The sequence below is a fragment of the Microtus oregoni genome, unplaced genomic scaffold (genome assembly GCF_018167655.1).
Source record: "Microtus oregoni isolate MIOR12 unplaced genomic scaffold, Mior012 000009F_ref0000495, whole genome shotgun sequence".
Lineage (NCBI taxonomy): Eukaryota > Metazoa > Chordata > Mammalia > Rodentia > Cricetidae > Microtus > Microtus oregoni.
Genome location: NW_024543068.1, coordinates 13,680,148 through 13,696,868, shown reverse-complemented (window position 1 = coordinate 13,696,868; position 16,721 = coordinate 13,680,148). Strand labels below are relative to the sequence as shown.

At 41.8% G+C, this 16,721-nt stretch overlaps 1 protein-coding gene across 7 annotated transcripts in view; it reads right to left on the bottom strand.

The window, feature by feature from the left end:
• Numb (NUMB endocytic adaptor protein) overlaps positions 1-16,721 on the bottom strand; it is a 122,426-nt gene that overhangs the window by 6,775 nt on the left and 98,930 nt on the right. For all 7 annotated transcript variants that reach the window (XM_041657963.1, XM_041657964.1, XM_041657966.1 and 4 more), the window contains 4 exons: positions 6,024-6,098; positions 3,117-3,257; positions 2,787-2,991; positions 517-807 (listed from right to left, as the gene is read on the bottom strand). In XM_041657963.1, coding sequence (XP_041513897.1) covers positions 517-807; positions 2,787-2,991; positions 3,117-3,257; positions 6,024-6,098 — 712 coding nt within the window. The remainder of the gene's footprint in view (positions 1-516; positions 808-2,786; positions 2,992-3,116; positions 3,258-6,023; positions 6,099-16,721) is intronic.

The following is a 16,721-nucleotide window of genomic DNA, read 5'->3' as shown; positions in this document are numbered from 1 at the left end:
TTAACTTGTAAATGTTTAAAAAGCCTCTTTAATTCTCCTGGGTCCTGGGCAGCACAGTAAGAATGGGAATTTGGAACCCTTGATGTTTGGAAATAGGCTGGCAGAGAGAGAGTACATCTACACCAGGACAAACCATGAATCTGTGGTTCAAGCTAGAAATTCCATTGTGCTTCTGTCAACTACTTACGGAAGAGAAGATATTATTCATGGGCCCTAGTTTTTTTATTTTTAAAGATTTATTTATTATGTATACAGTGTTCTGGCACCAGATCTCATTACATATGGGTATGAGCCACCATGTGGTTGCTGGGAATTGAACTCAGGACCTCCGGAAGAACAGTCAGTGGTCAGTGCTCTTAACCTCTGAGCCATCTCTCCAGCCCCCATGGGCCCTAGTTTAGTACCATAGGAAATGACACACAACACAACTAACAGCTTTAGAGAGACAGGAGCCTAACTCGGAGGGATCTGTGCTGTCACTGAAGGTGGCGGTGCTTCAGAGCTGGAGCATATTACCTGCATTTTTGATTGGGAAATCAGTCTTCCTCTGCATAGTGGAAGGCAACTCATTGATGCGGAGGGATAGTTGGCGTTTAAAGGGTGACATCTTCTGGCTAAGAGCGGGAAATCCCCGGAAGGAGCCTTGGCGAGCAAGCTGTTCAATTGGTGCATGCCGGCGTGGGATGGCATGAGGATTGTTCATCTCCAGAGAAGCAGTGGTATCCGAAGTGGGAGAGGTGGGAGAGGATGAGGATGGTGCAGTGTTGCCAGAGGCCACTGATGGACCAACAACTGCCTTATCTGTCTCTGTTCAATAAAACCAAAGAACAAGACCATAGGCCTCAGTAGTGACTTTTTTTTAAAAATATTTATTTATTTAATATTCTGTCTGTGTGTATGTCTGCAGGCCAGAAGAGGGCACCAGACCTCATTACAGACGGTTGTGAGCCACCATGTGGTTGCGGGAATTGAACTCAGGGCCTTTAGAAGAGCAGGCAATGCTCTTAACCACTGAGCCATCTCTCCAGCCCCCTCAGTAGTGACTTTCAAATATTCTGAGTTCACAGAGCTAAGGGCACAGAAGCCCTCTTTTCTTTAACTCGCCCACCTCCCTGTCTTACAGAGACAGGCTAGAAAACGGTTCAGACCTCCTACATTCCAACAAATGAAGGTTTAGTAATACCTGCTTGTCTTATCCTCTATTAAGACAACCAGACAGGGCTGGAGAGATGGCTCGATGGTTAAGAGCACTGGCTGGCTGTTCTTCCAGAGGGCCCAGGTTCAATTCCCAGCACTCACATGGCAGCTCACAGGGGTTCCGGACACTCTCTTCTGAACTACCATATATCTTTCACGTACAAATGTTAAAAACAAAAGAATGATGGGTCATCTAGATGATAAAGCCCTATAGCTAAAATCACATGCTCTGGCATAGGACAAAGAAGTCAAGTTAGACTTGTGCTGGAGGAAACTGTCACACACAGTGTTACTCAGCAGTGGACCCTGCAAGCTGCAACTGTGGTTGGCTAGGCAGGATGTGCCCATTGGTGCAATAGATGAGGTCTATTGTACGAGTAACCAACTACTTTCTAATTGGATTTGGGGCCCACTTTGAAGGAAGGGGTTCATGTTTGGTACTGTAAATCTAGTAAAACAACCAATGGATGAGAGGCTAAGGAGATGACTCAGCAAGTCAAGTGCTTTTTGTACAAATCTGACAACTGGAGCTTGGATTTCCCAGGATCCAATGCTGCCTGGGCATTTACACTCAGTGTAAGAGTCCAGCACTCAAGAGGAGACAAAGACAGTGAACTCTGGGCTGAACTGAGACCTGGTCTTAATGAATAAGGTAGATGGGAATGGAAAGATGGCTCAGCAGGTAAGAGCACTGGCTATTCTTCTAGAGGTCCTGAGTTCAATTCCCAGCACCCACATGGTGGCTCACAACCATCTATGATGAGATCGTGTGCCCTCTTCTGTTAAGCAGGGACACATGCAGGCAGAACACTGTGCACATAATAAATACATCTTAAAAAAAATAAAGTAGTGCTACTGAAGAAGACTCAGTGCTGGCTCTGGGGTTCTACACACTCTCCAACACATTAGAGAAGTAAAGCATCAGGATAAGACCAGCACTCTCGCTGCCAGCATCGTAGCCAGTGCTCCCTCCTCCAAGTTGGTCTTTGATGGCATTTGTGTCTCATAGAGATAGACACATTGGAATTAAATCTGTTTCAGGATAGGCAAGGGGTATTTTTCGGCAGCTTCTTCAACTGCTCTTCACCTTCTCCAGAGGAACTTATTATAATGGAGAGAATATGGTTTTTAAGCCACTCTAAATAAAGCACTTGTAAAAGACTTTTAGTTTTGTCCTTAAGGTCTTCACATGTTGGTAAGAGATCTTTCTGAGTGTATGGTGTGGGTGGAGGATAAAGAATGATAAAAATAGAACCCACATTAGAAATGATCTATCACTGGGCTATATCTGTAATCCCAAGGGTTCTTTTTGTCTGTAGGAAACTTGTCTCTGATAGCTTCAAATATAAATCTGTTGGGGGAAAAAAATTGCATTAAATAAACATACCCCCCCCCCAAAAAAAAAGCCAGGCGGTGGTGGCACATGCCTTTAATCCCAGCACTCGGGAGGCAGAGGCAGGCGGATCTCTGTGAGTTTGAGGTCAGGCTGGTCTACAAGAGCTACTTCCAGGACAGGCTCCAAAGCTACAGAGAAATCCTGTCTCGAAAAACCAAAACAAACAAACACACCACAGTAGAATACACTGTACCTTTCTTGGCATCTTGCAGCTGTTTCATTATCTCCTCTCTTTCGGCTTGTTCAGTGGCAGTTGTGACTCGGAATGATCCTTCTCTTGTAAAAGTGGTTCTACTGGCATCAAAGGTGGCAGTGACTCCACATTCCTTCTCCCGTTTCTGTTTTCGCTCTAAACAGGCTGCAAAAGCACAGCCTACGGCATGGCTCAGTCTCTCTCCCTGAAGAGAGCAGGTTTTGAAAGCTCTATGAGAGTTACAGCACCAACAACTACATACACTTACAGCTGTTGCAAATTCCAGTTTAAAATTAACCCTCATGAGGGCAGATAGCATGCTGGACTTACCGTGTCCTTGACAGCCATGAAGCAGTGACAGATCCAGCGCCGAGTGGTGCCGTCTCGGCATATATAAGAAAAGGCTCTGTCGAAGTTCCTATCTGGGGCACAGAAAGAAACTTTCTCTATCGTCTGGTCAACTATGAGGTCCTAGAAAATGGAAGCACAGAGCAAGAGAAGGCTTGTGAGCGATTTGGTCTTCTTAAAAGTATCACAGGATGTTCAATTCTGCAATGCAGAATCCCTACACAGGTTGCAACTGGGCTATGGAATAGCTGTATCTAGTAGTTGGAGCAGTGAGTTTGACTATGAAACATCACTTGCTCAGATGATTCCCTTACTTCATCTCCATATTCTAAAGTACGCATATGTCAGTTGGTCCTAGCTTGGAGCTCTTTCACAGTAACTGCCAAGCCCAATTTGACAGTATGCACACTAAATCAATGTCTTAAAATCCTCTTGGCTCATCTGAAAATACAGCAAAAACACGATAGTGAGGTCACACTACCTTTGTTATGCAAATTAGACTGATAATATACAGTGTTCTATATTCTCCCTTTTTTCCAACCAACTTTAGCTCCATCCAACAGATGTTTTTCACTTCAAGTACTGTATTTTTTAGATGTATAATTTTCTCTTCCATCCCTAGGATTTTTGCTTCTTTTTAATAATTTCTGAGATTTTCTGGTTGTTTATTCAATAGTAACATCTTTTCTTTCACACCCCTCAGTGCAGCTGAAATGCCTGCTTTTCAAGTTTTGTCTGCTGCTTCTAACTCCCAGGTTATTTTGGGTGCTCTCTCTGCATGAATGAATCATATTTGCTGTTTCTTTGTATGCTAGAAATTCATGTGTCACCACAACATAGTATCTTGCTTAAAGAAAGGTTAGGGACCTGAAGTTCAAACTTCTGTATTTGCATTCATTTGTGCAGATCATGGCATGTCCTTGTCACAAGTACTAATTCCAATTTTGACAACTGGTGAAATATAAAGGTGGGAAAATGGGTCCAAAGGTGATAAGCCACCAATTACAGTATGCATGGTGGCTCAGGCCTACAATCCCAGCACTTAGGAGGCTAGGGCAAGAGACCTGATGCAAATTCAAGGCCAAACTAGGTTGGTGCATAGTAAATTCCAGAGGAGACTGGGCTAGGGTTCTCTATGGGATACACAGAGACCCTGTCTCTACAGACCACCCAACCTATCCACTAGCTACTATCATCAGTCAACGTGGAAAGATCAAAACTCATAAGTACATGTGCTACGAGTAGCCACTAAGGGGCAGTATCAATTTCCAATAATAGTGAAAAAAAAAAAAAAACCACACACAAGTTTGATAGATTTGGAAGGCCAAGGCAAAGGGACTGCTAGATCAAAGGCAGCCAAGTCAAAACATGTCATCCAAAACATGAATTAAAATGATACAAATTTTAAAGGATACTTATAACATTGTTTTTAAAAATGTGTTAAAATTTAAGCCTATTAGTATTTTGAACTTAAAAAGAAGGGCAAAGGTCTGAAATGCAGCTATATTAAGTCACATAAAAATGATCAGACATTGCTGGTGGTGGGGCATGCCTTTAATCCCAGGACTCAGGAGGCAAAGGCAGGTGAATTTGAGGCCAGCCTAGTATAAAGAGAGAGTTCCAGGACAGTCAGGGCTCTTACACAGAGAAACTTTGTCTTGAAAAACATAACAAAAAAATAGGATAAATTGTTTATCAAACCTGTTCTTTGTTTGCCCAACTTTATTCACTTCTAAATTAAGTTCTGGTTAAAAATGTTTCCTGACATTAGGTCTCAAGAAAATTCAGTAATGATTAAGTGTCCTTACATAACTTAAGTATTTAGAGTCACTTTCTGTTAAATACAAAATGATACCTAGGATATTGTTTGAATCCTAAATAAATTCTCACCTCTAATGGTTAAAATTTCACTTCAGTTGAGCCCTGAGTCGGCTGATTCAATTATCACTCTCTATAATATGTTTTCTTAAAGAAAAAGGGCAAATTTAAGATGTGGCCTAAAAAATTACAGTAAAAATACATCACTTATATATTATTGATCTAAAAAAAGTAAACACAGAACAAAGATAGAACTCATATCTGATTGACTGAAAGTGTCACTCCAGCCCCTGGCATTCATCCTTGGGGCGCCAGTAGAGCAGGAAGCTCCATCTCAAGCCCCTCCCCCTGGGAGTTGCCTTGGTCTGAACTCCATCTCCAGAAAAGTCTGCCAAGTGCTGACCCCTCCCCAGGGAGGGTCAGGATCACTCCCATAGGTCTCTGGGTTTCGCACGGTCCCTCCCCCTTCTTCCCCTTGCCATGCTCCCTGCCACCCAGGGTGCTGCATTAAACATGGGCATCGATTTTGTCTAATTTGGTCTGATTGGAATTATTTGTGTGAGAGGCTCATCTTAAGATTATTTTAACAATCTCTTAGCATTAACCTTTAATGCTTGGTACGTGAAATATGCTATATCATGTAGAACAAAATGTGGTGAGTTTTTTTTTTCATAAAGTAAATGAGTTACTAAGTTAGTTTCCTGGACATGGAAGCAGTCTCTCAAAACACTGTACTCTGGACACATGGCAGGATATTACAGAGCTACTACAACAACTTAATGCCGGGGGCTGGAGAGATGGCTCAGTGGTTAAGAGCACTGCCTGCTCTTCCAAAGGTCCTGAGTTCAATTCCCAGCAACCACATGGTGGCTCACAACCATCTGTGGTGAGGTCTGGTGTCCTCTTCTGGCCTGCAGACATACACACAGACAGAATATTGTATACATAATAAATAAATAAATATTTTAAAAAAAAAGAAAAAAAAAACAACTTAATGCCATTTTATCACTAGAGATTAAAGAAAAAAAAAACCCACAAGAGCAGTAACATTTGAACTCACAAAACCTTTACCTTGGTTTTTTCATCCACAACCCTGAGTCCGTCCGCCGATACCCATAGAACGGCCTTCACTGCTTTCTTTCCCGTCTTTGAAAAGATAAGGGGGGGGGGACACACATACATACATAATGTTAAAAGGAAAACAAAATACTGATTTCTGTCTTCCAAGAGTCACAAGGGGAGAGGAAGTCCAAGCGCAGGAAGGATGCCCAAAGCCAGATACTCAACCAAACTGCAGAAACATTCAGGAAAAAACAAGCCAAAGCTACTACTTCAGAAACATAACACAAAGGCATAAGATAAACGAAGTAAGGGAAAAGGACAGATAGAACTAAAACCAAGATAACACATTCCATAAAGGGCAAAGGATTTACAACTAGATTCCTCACCCACTTAAAATAAACAATTGAGAAACTAAGACTCAGATAATTATTAAATACATAAGGAGTTACACCACAAGAACGTCTACAGGTATAGTGTGGAGGGCCACAGATAAATCAGAATCAGTATGCTGACCATTTACTATTCTCTGATAATCTGTGTGATCCTTGGTCACCTGAAATTTTCATGTTAAAAATGACAAGAAACCTTCATTACTCTATGAACAATCTTTAAAAACCATTATTTATTCCCTTAAGAGTAACACCCCTTCAGTTTGGGTTTTTAAAATATTTATTTATGTATATATATGTTTTGATTGCATGTATATCTGCACAGCAGAAGAGGGCATCAGACCCATGGGACTACAGTTATAGATGGTTGTGAACAGCCATGTGGGTGCTGAGAATTGAACTCAGAACCTCTGGAAGAGCAGTCAGTTCTCTTAACTGCTGAGCCATCACTCCAGCCCTGATTTAATTTAGTTTTTAATTTGACATTAAATGCATGAAAATATTCTTTATTTTAATTTTTTAATTTTTTTTTGTTTTGTTTTTTGAGATAGGATTTCTCTGTGGCTTTGGAGCCTGTCCTGGAACTAGCTCTGTAGACCAGGCTGGTCTCGAACTCACAGAGATCCGCCTGCCTCTGCCTCCCGAGTGCTGGGATTAAAGGCGTGCGCCACCATCGCCAGGCCTGCATGAAAATATTCTGAAGGCAAAGGAAGTTTTAAAAATTACAGAGAAGATAAGGGTTATTTGGTGCTGTTGTCTGGTTGGTTGGTTTTTTGAGACAGGGTTTCTCTGTGTATCCCTGGCTGTCCTAAAACTCTCTCTGTAGACCAGGCTGGCCTCAAACTCAGAGATTTGCCTGCTTCTGCCTCTGCCTTCTAAGTGCTGGGATTAAAGGCAAGTGCCACTCTCCCCAAGCCCCGTTTTTGTTTTTTGTTTTGTTCTTTCTTTTAGCTGGCTGGAAAAGATATCTCTGTTGGGTTGTCACCCAAATAAGAATCACTGAGACCAAGTTAGTAATTTATTCCTCTGTGAGACAATGAAATAGTACTTAAGGTCCTTTCTTAACTTGTCTACAGATATAAGCAAATTAAAACAAAAGCTGATGGTGGGTATCAGACTGAAACAGAAGTAAAGACCAAAGGGTATCTGGTGCCAAATTTGGAGCAGCAGCTTCTAGAAGGGACAAGGAATAAGAGTACTGCCATTCTCCTTCCCATGTCCCCAAGCCCAGGAATCCTGGCTGTGGAAAGCACACTCTTAGCTAACAAGCTGCTAGGACGCGCTCCAGGCTCATCATCTCCACTGCCACCACCGCAAGCCAGATGAATGTCTGAATCGTTTTAGCCACCTTACATACAGGAAGACCTCACAGACCTCTGAAAAGTGATACTCCAAGAAAACATAATAAAATAGTAAGTGCTAGAGATGAGTGGAAAACAAGGTACAATGATCAGAAAAAGACAGTCAAATCTATTTGTGGGACTTGGGAAGGCTATGCCAAGACAGAACTGAGTCCTGAGAAAATTTTTCACGATGCCCTAAAATAAGGCTAGGGAAGCAGAGAAATGCTATGACAAGCCAGGTAGAAGACAGTAGTCCAAGCCGGGCGGTGGTGGCGCACGCCTTTAATCCCAGCACTTGGGAGGCAGAGGCAGGAGGATCTTTGTGAGTTTGAGGCCAACTTAGTCTACAAGTTCCAGGATAGACAACAAAGTGGCACAGAGAAACCCTGTCTTGAAAAACAAACAAAAAACCAAACCAAACAAACAAGACAGTAGTCCAAGACATCATGGTAAATGGTACAAAAGTCTGGCACTCTGAAAATATTTTAGTATAGGTTGAAAGTAGGCTAGGCAAGAAGCAATGGTAGACAATCAGGAGGGAAGGCCGTATCATGCAAGACCTGTATGCCTTCTAGGGAACTGGATCTTAATTCTGTGGGCAATGAAAGCCCTAAAAAAAATAAACACAATTAAGTCGATTTCCATTTCTATTCTTATGTATCAACCTGACTATGTGTGTGCATGTGTGTGCAGTCAAGAGAACAACCTGCAGTTCTTCCCTTTTATGATGTGGCCCTGGAGAGGGAACTCAGGTCACCAGGCTTGGCAGCAAGGGCCTTTACACACAGAGCCATCTCACTGGTGTTAGGTTTGCATTTTCTAAAAATGAATTCTTATGTTTAATTATGCCTGTGTCTGTGCCTGTGAGTGCAATATCTGTGGATGTCAGAAGGTGGTGTTGTATCCTGGAGTTGCAGTTATAGGTAGGTATGAGCTGCCTTTTGTGGCTACTGAGCGGTAAACTTGGTTCCTCTGGAAGAATAGCAAAAGCTCTTAACTGCTGAGTCATCTCTCCAGTCCCTAGATTTGCATTTTGAAACAAGACATTGCAGCAGTGTACATGAGCTCAGAAAGAGATCAACAAACAAGATTCCAGGTGGGGGGAAATCAGGGTTGATCTATCTTGGCTAAGAGAGAAAGGGGGTTTTACAGAGTATAGGGAGAGGATGGGTTCCTGTCTTGTGTCGGAGTGAAAGGTAAATCTGGCTAAGATAGATAAAAGATGCGAAATTCATTTTAGAGGAGATTTTAGGAAGTCCGGGGTGTCTGTCAAGCATCTAACTAGGTGGGGATCAGCAGACAACTGAATAAACAGAAACGAGGCTAAAAAGAGATTTTTTTGGGGGGAGGGAGGGGGAAGGTTACTCTACACAGTCCTAGCTGGCCTCTGACAGAGATCCTCCTGTCTTTGCCTCCCAAGTGCTTGGATTTAAGGAGTATGCTACCACACTTGGCAAAACTGGGCAGTGGTTGTTGTAATGAGAGGAGCGGACTGTGTCCCACCACCCAAGAGGAGCGCAGGCCCTTTGTTTCGTCCGGCCCAGCTAGCTTAGCCCCTGAAATAATTACACGGAAACTGTATTCATTTAAACACTGCCTGGCCCATTATATCTAGCTTCTTCTTGGCTAATTTTTACATATTCGTTTAACCCATCTCCATTAATGTGTATTATCACTTGATGGTGGCTTACCCGCATGAGTCTAACCAGCGTCTGTCTCACAGAGGAGAGCCATGGCGTCTGCCACACTGCCTTCTTCCTCCCAGCATTCTGTTCTGTCTACTCCGCCCACCTAATTTTCTGTCCTATCAAAAGGCAGTCTCTTTATTTAACCAATGAAAGTAACACATAGACAGAAGACCCTCATACACCAGGTGTTAATGCATGCCTTTAATTAAAGTGTGACTTCCAGGCCAGCCTGGTCTATAAGAACTGGTTCCAGGACAAGCCCCAAAGCTGTAGAGACTCCCTGCCTTGAAAAATCAAACCAAACAAACAAAAACAAAAAAACAAACAAAACAAAACAAAAAAACCCAAAAAGAGTTTGCTGTGGGATAATGCTCAACGCTGATGGGCCAGCAGCTAGGCAGGGGGTGACGAGACTAGTAGAATTCTGGGAAGAGGAAAGGCAGAGAGAGTCAGTCACCAACCAGACACAGAGGAAGCAAGATGAAAATGCTGCACTGAGAAAAGACACCAAGCCACATGGCTAAACGTAGACAAGAATCATGGGTTAATTTAAATTATAAGAGCTAGTTAATAATAAGCCTGAGCTAATAGGCCAAACAGTTTATAATTAATACATGCCTCTGTGTATTCTTTGGGACTGATTGGCTGTGGGACCAGGCAGGACAGAAACTTCTGTTTACAAAAGTCATTTTATTTTATGTACATGGGTATTTTATCTGTGTGTGCATCTGTACACCAGGAGAGGGCACTGGATCCCACGGGACAATAGTTACAGATGGAAGTGAGCTGTGATGTGGGTGTTGGAAATTGAACTCAGGATGTCTGGAAACACAGCCAGTGCTCTTAACTGCTGAGCTCTCTCTCCATCACCAAGAGATAATTAAAAGATTTATTTACTGTGAATAGAGTATTCTGCCTGCAGTCCAGAAGAGGGCACCACATCTTATCATAGATGACTGTGAGCTACCATGTGATTGCTGGGAATTGAACTCAGGACCTCTGGAAGAGCAGCCAGTGCTCTTAACCACTGAGTCATCTCTCCAGCCCCAAGAGATAATCCTCTTTTTTTTTTTTTGTTTTGTTTTTCGAGATAGAGTTTCTCTGTATTACAGCTCTAGCTGTCCTAGAACTAGCTCTTGTACACCAGTTGGCCTTGAACTCACAGAGATCCACCAGCCTCTGCCTCCTGAGTGCTGGGATTAAAGGCGTGCGCCACCACTGCCTGGGTGAGGTAATTCTTAAAATAGAATTCTAAACTGGGAGACAATAGAAAACAATGAAAGGAATATAGCCAGTGGGACAGAACAATCACGAGGACTATCATTAGACCTGAAGGAGCAGGGACAGCTGTGTCAGAAGAGATGAAACGATCAAGTAGACAGATCTACTGAGAGCCAGGCAGTGGTGGCACACACCTTTAATCCCAGCACTCGGGAGGGAGGCAGAGGCAGGCGGATCTCTGTGAGTTTGAGAGTTTGAGGCCAGCCTGGTCTATAAGAGCTAGCTCTAGGACAGGTTCCAAAGCTACAAAAAAAAAAAAAAAAAAAAAAAAAAAAGAAGAAGAAGAAGAGGAGGAGCCCACTGGATTGTGCATAAAGACACAGCAGAGTAACAGAGTCATGACAGCACATTTATGTGTTACTATGGCTAGGCTGTAGCCATCTGGTTGCTTGATCAAACACTAATCTAAAAGTTAGTGTGGCTAGGCATGCCTGCAATCCCAGTACTCAGGAGGCTAAGGAGAGATCATCATGCGCTTGAGCCAGATGGATACCATGATGAATTCCAGGTCAGCTGGTGTACAAGAAATGCCTATCTTTTTTTTTTCTTTTTAATCTTTCTTGAGACAGGATTTATGCAACAGCCCCTGGAACTCACTGGAAGACCGGGCTGGCCTCAAATTCAGAGATCTGCCTGACTGTGCCTCTGAGTGCTGGTATTAAAAGCATGCACCGACAGGCCTGGCCGAAGACTTTATCTTAAAAGAACAAACAAGGGCAAGAGAGATGGCTTAGTGTTTAAGAGCACTTGACTTTTCAGAACTGAAATTCAGATCCCGCCCCTCAGGTCAAGTGGCTCACAGCCACCTGTAACTCCAGTTTCAGCAAACCCAGGACACAACACCCTTTTCTGGCCTCAGAGGGCACACAACAAACAAACAAACAAGCAGTGACTGACTTTAGGTAAGGGAGATTATCTTTTAACATTTGGGTAAATTCTGTTCAACCAGACGAGAAAGAAAATGTCTACCTTGAGTCTCTAACACAGGAATGTTGCTTGAGTTTCCAGCCTGCTATCCTCAAACTTCAGACATGCCACATGCATAAACTCATGAGCCAGCTCCTCAAATAATCTATCACATGTCCATGCATGTGTCCAAAAGTACATATGCACCCACGTTAACCTATCAAAGTGGGCTTCCCTGGAGGACCCAACTGACAGTGAAGTGGAAGTTAGATGAGCTGAGAAACACATAAACTGTAAGAAGAGTCTATGAATACTAAACATACTCTTTAATTAAAAACGCTTAATTAGCTGAGCATGGTGGAACACTCTTTGATCCCAGCACTTGAGAGGCAGAGGCAGGCAAATCTCCATCCCAGCCTGGTCAGTATCTCTGTCTCAAACCAACAACAGGTTTTACTCTAATGTTAGCTGATGCTGCATGCTTGTAATCTCAGCACTAAGAAGTTAAGGCTGGAGGCATATACAGCAAGACTAGGTTAAAAAAAAAAAGCATTTCCAGGGCTGGAGACCATGGCTCAGAGGTTAAGAACGCTGACTGCTCTTCCAGAGGTCCTGAGTTCAATTCCCAGCAACCACATGGTGGCTCACAACCATCTACAATGAGATCTGGCATCCTTTTCTGGCCTGCAGGCATACATGGAGGCAGAACACTGTGTATATAATAAATAAGATCTTTAAAAAAAAAAGCATTTCCATAAAAAGGAGAGTTACATATATGGCAAAGAGGCAGGCAGAGGACCAAAGAACATCTAGAAGACTGTGAAAAACTTGCATGCATTTGCAAGTTACTCTAGAAACATAAAACAAGCCTGAATTCAGTGCTATTATTCACAAGCTAAGCAGGAGACAGAACTTGTTTCTTCATATGTAACATGTGTGTGTTAAAAGGATCAGAGATTATACCTGGTAACTAGAATTTTATAAAGGTAAAAAGGGAATATAGTAGCCATTTAGCATTATATTACTGCATCCTAGAGAGGACTGTAAGCTGGGAGGAGACAGGTCTCACTCTCAGTCTCAATCTGAGGATTCCTGGAGGCAGGATCACCCATTTTTGGTCTGAGGCAGAGGCAAGAATCAGTGGCTGGCTGCTTTGCTTTTCTGACCTTTAGGTCTCTGGGGTTTTATTATTCATGCTACATGATACTGCTAGTTTTTTTTTTTTTAAAGTTGTGCTTTCAGCTTTGCTAAGTGAAGGACATTAATTCTTCCCTTTTTATGTTCAAAGAATTTGCTAAAGATTTGCTGTGGGGAATAGAGAAGGCAGCCAACCAATGACATAAAAGACTGCTAAATGGTACAGAAAGTCCTTAGTATGTTCATTTGCAGATTTATCACATCATGTTATATCACTGCTATATAAACTGCAGTCTTCAGCATTTGCAGCAACAGGTAGGTTAAGGTTATCCAACTGAAGGATTGGGAAAAATAAGCCATTTTAGAATTGGTTTCTTTGTTAGATTCTTTACAATATTCGGAAATGTTCTGAGATTTACTCTTGGCTCAATTTTATGGTTATAGAAACATTTATTTTTCATTTATGCCTTCATAAAAAATTTTATATTATAATAATGGATTGTATTGCATATAATCTAATAGACTCTGGGAGAGGCACAGTATGCAACTGTGTGCCTAGTAGTGAACCCATCAGGATCCAATGGATAGTGCCAAACCCATGGTCACAGAAACGGCCCTTATGGGACACCAAACAAGACAGAGTTGTGATTATGGGAAAGAGATCTGTAAAGGAAGAAGTGGGGAGGGAGGTTGGCAGCAATGGGAGGAAAGTGAGGGAGGCTGAGGAAAGAGTAACCAGAATGCATTATACACATGTATGAAGTTGCCAAAGAACAAAATGTATTGATTAAAAAAAAACAGCTAATTCAGAAGAAACATGAAATGTAGAACTTACTTGTGGTGGAAATACCCTCTCTAAAAGGTGCATACCTTAGACACTAATAAAACCGAGGTGGTGATGAGGTGTGTGAGAAATTACGGATGAGGTCGTTACTGTTGTTACAACATTCTGGCTTGGTCACCACTTCAAGGTTACAGGTGGAATTCCTACTGGCTAATCCTGATGTCAAGAAGAGTTTCACACTAAAGATTACTGTTTTTCAAAGAAAGAAAATGGACCTAACATAGACAGAATTTCAGTAACTTAGAATTTAGTGACATCTGGACAGAGGATCAAGCCGACCTATGACTAGTGGAAAGCTTTAAGTTGCCACTTTCTAAGTATCCACCCTGGGATTAAGAAATTAGTATCTACTTTAAATTTCTTTTATTATGAGTAAATCTTTTAAATTTTAATTTCTTTCTCTCTCTCTTTAATTTTGAGACAAGGTTTTTCTATATAGTCTAGGCCAGCCTCAAACTCTGTTACTCTAAACCCACACGTCTAGTAACCAGGCTCCGGCAGTGAGTCAATGACAGAGACTAAAGCTACTACAATAAGAGAACCACACAGTTTTAGTTTTTGTCAGTCTACTTTGGAGACAGGGTCTTGCTACCCTTGAACTCTGTATGTAGCAACTGGCCTTGAACTTGTGATTCTACTGTCTTAACCTCCTGCCACAGGAGTGTGCCACTATGTATGCCTGGTGAATGGTATGCTGGGACTGACCTTCTGCATGCTAGTCAAGCACTGTGTCAGCTGAGCTACATTCCTATCCCTTCAGAGTGATTAAGCAGAAATAACTTTTTAAAATAAATTGAAAACCAATGAACTAACAGGCTGGTGACAGTCTTTGTAGATTAGAGGAGCCTTACATTGTTTCCTTTTTACATATAGATGCTAAGCGAAGCTGGAAGAAACGAGATGCATTTATAGGAATGAGTGTTTAAGTCAGAGATTGGCACTTTCTCTGGGAAGGGTCAACTAGCAAATACTTTGGGCACTACCAGTCATATAATCTGCATGGCAACCTCTCAACTGTCATTGTAGCACAGAAGAAGTCACAGACAACATGTGAACAAATGGGCACGGTCTTCTTCCAATAAAACTTGCTTTTCAAAGACAAATAGAGTGGGCTATGCTCTGAAGATATTTCTAGAATGTAGTCAATTTTTTTGAAAGATTCATTATTCTGCACCTCCCATATTTATACCTTATCCAATATTTTAGACTGATTCACATCTTAGGTTCTGTCTATGACTCCCAGGATCACTAATGAGGTAAGAACACACACTACCATAAGAAGAACTGAGAGCAGAGACAAGATGGTTTGGGTAGCATATGACAGCTAAGAATGAAGAGAATAAACAGTCATTCTCCCAGAAGTCACAGTAAGGAAATGTCATGCAGGCCAGCACAGCTATGACAGTCCTGGAAGCACCACTCACATTCACAGATAACTCAGTCACCAGTTACAATGACACACTAGCCAGGTAATCATGAAGTGGTATGCCTTGAAAAACAAAAAAGAGCAGGGCGGTGGTGGCACAGACCTTTGATCCCAGCACCCAGGAGGCAGAGGCAGGGGGATCTCTGTGAGTTTGAGGCCAGCCTGATCTACAAAGTGAGTTCCAGGACAGGCTCCAAAGCTACACAAAGAAACCATGTCTACAAAACTAAACTAAATAAAAATAAATAAAAAAGAAAGGAAGGAAGGGAGGGAAGGAGGGAGGGACTTTTCTCCCACAGGATCTTGGATTCAGGTGTTGTTTAAAATTTTATTTAAAAATCGAGGAAAAAGGACTGTGTCCATAACTCAGTATTTGAATTTTGGAGAAGAATGACATGCTGAACAAATAAGCATATTCTCCAAAGCAATAAAGGGATGGAAACACAACTTCCCCTCAGATTTGAGGTTGGCTCTATGTGTAATCGTTGCTTCATTAAATTTTCCCATTCTTTTCCAACTTAATTAGTCCAAACTCTCAGCCGAGGTGTTATCGTCAGAAAACCTTTATTATACTTTCTTACACTTAAATTTCCATTCTGTTCTAGCAGCATTTGTTACTGTTGAACAATTTGGTGGTATTTCATTAACACTGAGTGATTATTGTACTACAGAATGAGCTTGAGAATATGGATTTCACTTATCTATCCACTAAACTCAAATACTGTAGAGTAGAAACTAAAGAGCACACAGTCCTCTAGGTACCAAAGATTCGTGTCCTCGGAGAGCTTATGTTACAGTGACAGGGACACACACAAGTCAGAAGGTGTATGCAACGACAAGTGGGACAAACAGAGAACATGTGTATAGACAGTGGGGTGGGGTTTTAAGACAGGTGGGAATAAATGCCTCATTCAGATGATATGTGTCTGGATGACATGTGTTCCATATTATAATAAGCTATATAAATACAAAGGCCCTGACACAGGAGCATTCCTGGTGTCTTTTAAGGAATTAATAAAGAGGGTAGGATGTGATGAGAGGAACAAGAACAGGAGTATCTCTACAATAACCTACAAGGTCCTCATGATTCTTTGGTAAAGACACTCTTCTGAGATAGGCATTAACCACAAAGCTTCTAAATGCCAGGGCAGAATTAAACAGCAATGGCTCCAGAATCTGTCTTTGATACTATGCTATGCAATTTATATGAAAGAAATATCAGTATAAAGTTCACAATGCCTGGCATAACACAGCATTGGGTGACATCATCTAGGTAGAGTTGCATGTACAGAGATATCCACAACTAAGAAGTATTTAGATAGAGGTATAAGGAAAGCTAGGAATATATTGTTCTCTATATTCTAGATGAAAAATGTTTCAGGGCGAGCCAGACTGTCAAATGCTGATAACAGTCTAGGATCAGGATGACAGCCTTGCTGCAATGACATCAAAGACTTGAAAGGAGCAACTTTAGTGGAAGCCAGAGGCAAAGGCAGTGGTGGTTATTAAACAGGATCAACAAAAGATAGGATGGCAGAAATGAAGACACCAAGAAGCTTTTCTAAAAATGTGTTTTATTTTTAGGACAATCCACTGAAGAAAGAAAACTATTGAGGGAAGAGGGGATTGGAGTAAGAGCTGAAATAATAAGAACCTAATGGAAGTTGGGCATGAAGGGGCATGCCTGTCAATC